Raw genomic sequence first — 6,774 nt, 5'->3', positions numbered from 1 at the left:
TTGATAACCACAACACTTTATGTTTGCTAAAACCTTGGGCGACTTGAAGGTCTGGGCGAGAATAGAGTAAAACCTCTGGGCGACTGCATGGCACTCCATTCGCCCAGATTCTAGGCGACTTGCAAACTTGGGCGATGGCGTTACCTCGTTCTTGGGCCTCCCTATTTGGGCCTTCATCTTAAATTGTTTGATTGGGCTTCGTTCTTTGGGCTATCTGATTTGGGGATCCTCCAATTAGGCTTCATTCCTTGAGCCGTTCGATTTGGGCTGAATTTTTATATGTCAACAGCTAGCATTTTTCCTTCGGAGAAATTTTTACACATTTCAAAATCAAGAAAACAAATTTCAAACTTCAAATATCAGATTTTTATTAAAATTTATTTTATGATTTAATAAAATAATTAATTATTCTATTAATTAAATATATTTAGGTCACATACAATTTAATTAGTCACTTATTTTTTTGGTCATAAATCAAAAATTTTATGTCACAAATTATTTTATGATCACAATTCAAAAATTTTGCTGGTTACATTTTTATTTATCAGTCACAAATCAAAAAATTAATTATTCACAGATTAATTTTTAGTCACAACTCATTAAATTATTGGTCACAAATTATTTTTTGATCACAAATCAAAAATTATATAAGTCACATATTATTTTTCGATCACGAATCATAAATTTTATAAGTCACATATTATTCGTCGATCACAAAATCAAAACTTTTATTGATTACAACTCATTTATTGATTGCAAATTATTAGATTAATTGATCACGATTAATTTTTTGGTCACAATTTAATCACTTATGAGTCACAGTCACAATTTTTAAGTCACATATTACAAATCAACCAATTATTAGTCACAATCAACCAAATAATTGGCCACAATCCAATCCAATCTCATCCCACCTACAACCATCGTCACTATGATCATTACCACCAACAGGTCTTGCAAAACCATAATAGTTGTCAAAAAAAAAAAAAAAAAAAAAATCAGCCAACAACCCACGACCATTGCCTCGACCTAGGGATGTCAAACGGGCCGAGCGGCTCGTTGGCTCGGCCGCTCGTGGGCGGCTTGGGCTCGTCCAAAAATATGAAAAAAAAATTTTAAAAAAAAGGTGCAATTTTTTTTTTTAAAAAACACAAGCTCATGGGTTAAAGAGCCAAACTGAGTATTGCCATCACTACCTCGGCCTCACCATCACAGCCAACAACACAACCATCACCTCACTGCCCCCCCCAAACAGTTGGTCACAAACTGATACCATAAAGTTACGACAACTGTAACCACCAACACCACACCACCGCTTTCACCTTCGCCACCACCGCAAACACTATCATTACCATCGCCATAACAGCCGTCACACCACTACCACCTCAATTTCCAAACCACAAAAAGAACCCCCCAAAAGCACTGCCCATGTGTCCTCTCTTTTGCCTGCTAGATTAACCCACTGCAACACCACCATCACCTCTCCAAATCAACAAATAAATCACCAAGAGCCTCCACTAACACCATATCTGTCGACACCTAACAAATCAGAAGTGTTTGGGTCAAATCTAGCCGGATCAGTTTGGGTTCAGTTTTTAACATTGGTCCGTGTACACCGTTGGCATAGCCTATTCTTTTGGACTCTGAAACTGCAGAGGCAGAGGCACTTCCATGGCATCTCGTTCCTCTCTCCAACGTTTACAAAGCAAATCTCTCGTTCTCAAGCTTTTGATGTATAATAATAATCCCAATTTATCGGTCAAAATAACAAAATCATCATATTATATCGCACCCACTTGAAGGAAGCTCCTCCCGAAGCTCTGGCTTACTAGTATCGTGCTAACAAATGGAGCCGTCTCCGACAGCGTTATTTTCAACAAAGAGAGAGGCGAGAATAGTTAGAGACTTCCGACAGAGAGGTGAGAATAGAGAGAGGGAGAATTGAGGGTGAAATAATGTAGGGCTCGAAATTGTGTTGGTAAATTAATTAATTTTTAAATACATTAATTAATAAAAAATTTTGATTTTTGAATGAGTAAACTTAGCCCTCGCTTGTTTCCTATTATTTGCGCATTAAAATGAAAAATATGATCGTTATCTATCACATCAAATCATCACATTTGACTTTCTATCCCTTGTGTGGGGTCCGTAATGGCTATATTTTTCATTCTCATTTTTACATTAATATGTATCAAACACGATAATATATGATTTATGAAATAGAATCTTTAAATGTATTAGTATATTTAATGTCCACTTTCGCTTTTTGGATGAATTTTTGTTAGGGTTAAGCCACTTACCCTGTGGCCCAGGATTTTTAGGGGACCCAAGATTTCTAGCAAAATTCTTTTTGTGGGAGAGAGATGCTAGAGAAATGCGGCAGGCACCCTGCCAATAGATGTGTCCCCACTGGAGAAAATATAGGATCATTATTATAGTGAAATACACATTTAGGGTGTGTTTGATTACATTTATTTTCTATGAAAAATATTAGTTTTCCACCCAAATTTCAACTTGGAGTATTTGATTGCTATTTTTTTCATGGAAAACATTTTTCAACTTTTGAAAATATGCCTAATTTTCTTTGTTTTTAAGGAAAATATTTTCCTTGGGTGGAGGTGATTTTTATTTTCCTCAAAACAAGGAAAACATTTTCTTTTCTGGGTGATATTTTTCATATCAATCAAACACACTCTTCTTAGAAACAAAGAAAATTAGGCATATTTTTAAAAGTTGAAAAATATTTTTCATGAAAAAATAGCAATCAAACACCCCAAGTAGAAATTTAGATAGAAAACTGATATTTTTCATGAAAAATAAATGTAATCAAACACATTCTTAAATTTTGATCTTATTAGTTTTCTTCCATTGTTTTATTCTCTCCTCCTTTTTTTTTTTTTAAATTTTATTTTGGGTAGAGAAATGTTAATAATTAGTGTGTAAAAAATAAAAATCAATAAATTCATCACGGCACTCAGAGAACTATCACCCTGGGTACTGGGTATCTTTCAGAACGGCCGTATTATGCTATTTTTGTAAACCATCTTTGTAACTAAAGCTTAACTGTCGTAGGCCCCCAACCCTACCCTTCACTGGAGAAGAGCAAGAAGCAGAAACAATGGACAAAATTCAACACAAAACAATCCATGTAAACGGAATAAATATGCACGTTGCAGAAATAGGTCAAGGCCCTGCAATCCTATTCCTCCACGGTTTCCCGGAGCTCTGGTATTCATGGCGCCATCAAATGCTCTCCCTTTCTTCCAGAGGCTACCGCACCATCGCCCCTGATCTTCGCGGCTACGGTGACACTGACGCGCCGCCCTCCGCCACCAGCTACACCGCCTTTCACATAGTGGGTGATTTAGTGGGTCTGTTAGATGTTATGGGCCTGGACCGGATCTTCCTGGTGGGCCACGACTGGGGGGCTGTTATTGCCTGGTACTTCTGCCTTCTCCGGCCGGACCGGATTAAGGCTTTAGTCAATTTGAGCGTTGTATTTCATCCGAGAAATCCGAGGAGAAAACCTGTTGAATCTATGCGTGCTATTTTTGGGGATGATTATTATATTTGCAGATTTCAGGTACTATAATTCGGTTTGATTCATACGATTTTCGGGTTCATCCTGATAGTCAATTATTACTTTTAATGCTTAAATGGATGCCGATTTTACCCTGTTGGTGGGATTGTTTGGTTTTAATTTGTTTATGATTGAGTGAAATTAATACACTAGGATAATTACTGATTGGTGGTAGGGTGCTATGGCTATTATTGGTTAGTGCTAAGGGGGATAAGGTGATGAGATCATTTATCTGTGTATGGAGAGAATCTTCAGTAACGGTGTGCCACCTTGGCATTGGGCGGTCACACCACCCACGTGGTATGACCGCCCCACTGAAGATTCTTCCCTGTGTATGAGGTGCAAAGATTTGCTTCTGTATTAGGATGTAGTCTGCATTTATGATGTATCTATTTTTATAAATTCCTTGTTACCAAAAGTCTGATTTGATGAAATCCTTTGAAGACTAAAATATTCCTTGGTGAATCTGGCGAAAACTTGAACTACGTGCATTTATTTTTTGAAAAAAGGTAAAGCCAATAAAGTAATTTTTTAAATGAGGTGGTTAATGGTCTCAACTACTCAATGCAAGTTATTTGGTCATGTGGGTTGTGTGAATTCGTATTCTGGTCAGGTTTGTTTGATTTGTTTCCAGCTTTCCATCAACATTGAGTTGTTATGTGAAAAAGCGGCAGGAAATACTATTGTGAAAAACTTGAAATAGAGAGCACTTTTCAAAAATTTGCCAACAATGTGCAAATGTTGAAGTGCATTGTATGGACCTTTTGCCTTGCTTCTAAGGACTTCATATTGCTGTTTCTGAGAGAGCAAACAGGAAGATATATGAAACACCTCTTGTGTGTTCCGTTCTGTACAAACATTGTTGAGCTTGGTTGGGAAGAAGTAGAATTAAGCCTGGACTAATGAGTTCCTGCTTTAACAAGTATATCGTTTTCATTAACAATTTGCTATTCTTGGCTATAATGCTTTTGCTCCTCTGTTTTAGACCTTGTTTAAACTTTCAATATAGTTGGTCATTCATTGTTCTTGAATTTGACGAATTCATGTTGGTCCTCTGGTCTTTAAGATGATGAATTGAGTTTCACTTGTTTCATATATGAGACATGACAATACCTCAGTGATGCTATCAAAAATCATACCTTGCGTATCTCGAGGATGATGGCTGATAATGGACACGAACAAAGCTTTCCAAGTACCTGAAACAAAGGCAACGAGGTGTGTGCTCGTCGCCTCTCCGATGCTTAAGCCGTAGAACGTACTTGAATAATGGACCTGGGTCCTGTATTTATAGCGGTAGGTAGTGCACTCCTAATATGATTGAATAAGTTGGACGTTCTTATCCAATAGAGTCCCGCTTGAAAGAAGTATATTATTTGTAATATAATTGCATGACCAATGATACTATTGTTGACATAGAGTTCTTGTGGACGTAGGAGTCCTGGGTTGAGGTGTTTGAATCATATTAGAGTCCTCAGAAGGTAAGACTTCTTATGGGCTCGGATAAAGAGTTTGGTTGGAAGGGTATTGCTCGATTACATCACCCCGAGGACTTGTGAATTTTGGGAAGGGGAATTGAGTCCTTGGGATAAACATCCCGAAGACCATAAAACCCCGAGGACTAGACCTTCAGAATGGAATTATAAGATTATGTAACGTCCTCGAGGTATAATAGCCCTCGAGACGTACCAGCCCTCGAGTATTCAACTTGGCAATATCACTCAGTAAATGGCTTCTTCGTGACTTTGTAGATCAGTTGCATCTTATAGTTGTCTGTACCATATGACTTGTACGTGCTCTGATGTTGAACATCTTGTTCAAATTTTTGTATACGAAATCAATTGAATTGTTAATTTTCCTGTAGGAACCTGGGGAAGTGGAAGAGGAGTTTGCTCGTGTTAACACAGGAAGATTGATCAAGAAATTTTTAACATCTCGAAATCCAGCTCCACTTTCTGTTCCTAAAAGTAGAGGGTTTGGGGGCTCGCCTCATTCTTCAATTACGTTGCCCTCTTGGTTATCAGAAGATGATGTCAATTATTATTCTAGCAAATTTTACCAAACAGGCTTCACGGGTGGATTAAATTACTATCGAGCTATGGACCTGTAAGTCTTACTCGCATTTTTAATTTTTCTTTTCCCCTTTAATACGTTATATATTCTTTTAGGATCCATGCTTTATTTGAGTGATACATCTTTGACATGGATTATTGATCATTTCATTTTTCTTGTTACGTCTTTTTGGCCAATATTCAACACATGGTGCTTAATTTCCCTGAACAACGTTGTTGAGCACATTCGTCGGTCTTGCATGATTTGGTGACTCACTAAAAGTTGTGATGATGTTAATGAGGCTCGCTATCTCTTCATTCATATTGATTGGTAACCTTTGTCATATGTTTGGTAAGATAGATCAACAGTACAAAACAATATTAAAAAAATTCTAGTTCAGAATATTATTCTAGATGCATAATAGTAATACTTAACGAACTTGCCCATGGGGTTTAGTACATAACAGTTCTTTGCAGGATTGTTTTTGCAAGCTGTGTAATATTTTCTTTCTTACTGCTGCAGGAATTGGGAGCTCACAGCACCGTGGACCGGGGTGCAAATAAAGGTTCCTGTTAAGTTTATTGTGGGAGATCTCGACCTTACATATAATAATCCAGGTGTAAAGGAATATATACATGGTGGTGGCTTCAAACGAGAGGTGCCATTTTTGCAGGAAGTAGTTGTCATGGAAGGAGTGGCTCACTTTCTTAACCAAGAAAAACCGGATGAAATCAGTGCACATATTTACGACTTTGTCCGGAAGTTTTGATCTGTTTTTGATTCCTTGCACATGTTCACACAACCCGTCTTGGGAGATAATTTCACGACATGGATAACAAGACTCCTTCCGAGTTAGGATTGATATGTTGGCGAGGGTATCACCTAGGAATTATTACTGTTGTGTATTCTCTTAACATTAAATGTTAGTCGTTTCTGGCAAATACATTGTACTAACAAACCGGAATGTTTCATTCTATGTTAGTGTGAGTTATATACCAGTTCAATTAACATTAAGTCAATCTTTACCATCGATTTCATGCATGCACTTGACCAAAATCTTGCAAAACATTGGGACATAATCATGGGCGGACCCAAGGGGGTCCCTAGGGTCACTAGACCCTCTAGTTTTTTCAACTTTTTTTTCC

General features: G+C 37.5%; 1 protein-coding gene across 1 annotated transcript; it reads left to right on the top strand.

The window, feature by feature from the left end:
- The first annotated feature begins 2,969 nt into the window (after nt 1-2,969).
- On the top strand, nt 2,970-6,643 carry LOC111403564 (epoxide hydrolase A-like). Its single transcript, XM_023032117.1, has 3 exons — nt 2,970-3,583; nt 5,442-5,683; nt 6,152-6,643. Exons 1-3 carry the CDS (start codon nt 3,119-3,121, stop codon nt 6,396-6,398), a joined length of 954 nt encoding a protein of 317 aa, XP_022887885.1. The 5' UTR covers nt 2,970-3,118; the 3' UTR covers nt 6,399-6,643.
- Nucleotides 6,644-6,774: the final 131 nt, after the last annotated feature.

Source organism: Olea europaea, chromosome 11 (assembly GCF_002742605.1).
Source record: "Olea europaea var. sylvestris chromosome 11, O_europaea_v1, whole genome shotgun sequence".
Lineage (NCBI taxonomy): Eukaryota > Viridiplantae > Streptophyta > Magnoliopsida > Lamiales > Oleaceae > Olea > Olea europaea.
Note: the sequence above shows the minus strand (reverse complement) of the source record. Positions and strands in the feature narration are given on the sequence as shown.

Excerpts from the sequence above, each read along its gene's own strand:
- LOC111403564 (XM_023032117.1), top strand. The coding sequence starts at position 3,119 with ATGGACAAAATTCAACACAAAACAATCCATGTAAACGGAATAAATATG. Across the intron at positions 3,584-5,441 it reads ATTATATTTGCAGATTTCAG|GAACCTGGGGAAGTGGAAGA; the intron begins GTACTATAATTC and ends ATTTTCCTGTAG. Across the intron at positions 5,684-6,151 it reads TACTATCGAGCTATGGACCT|GAATTGGGAGCTCACAGCAC; the intron begins GTAAGTCTTACT and ends TTACTGCTGCAG.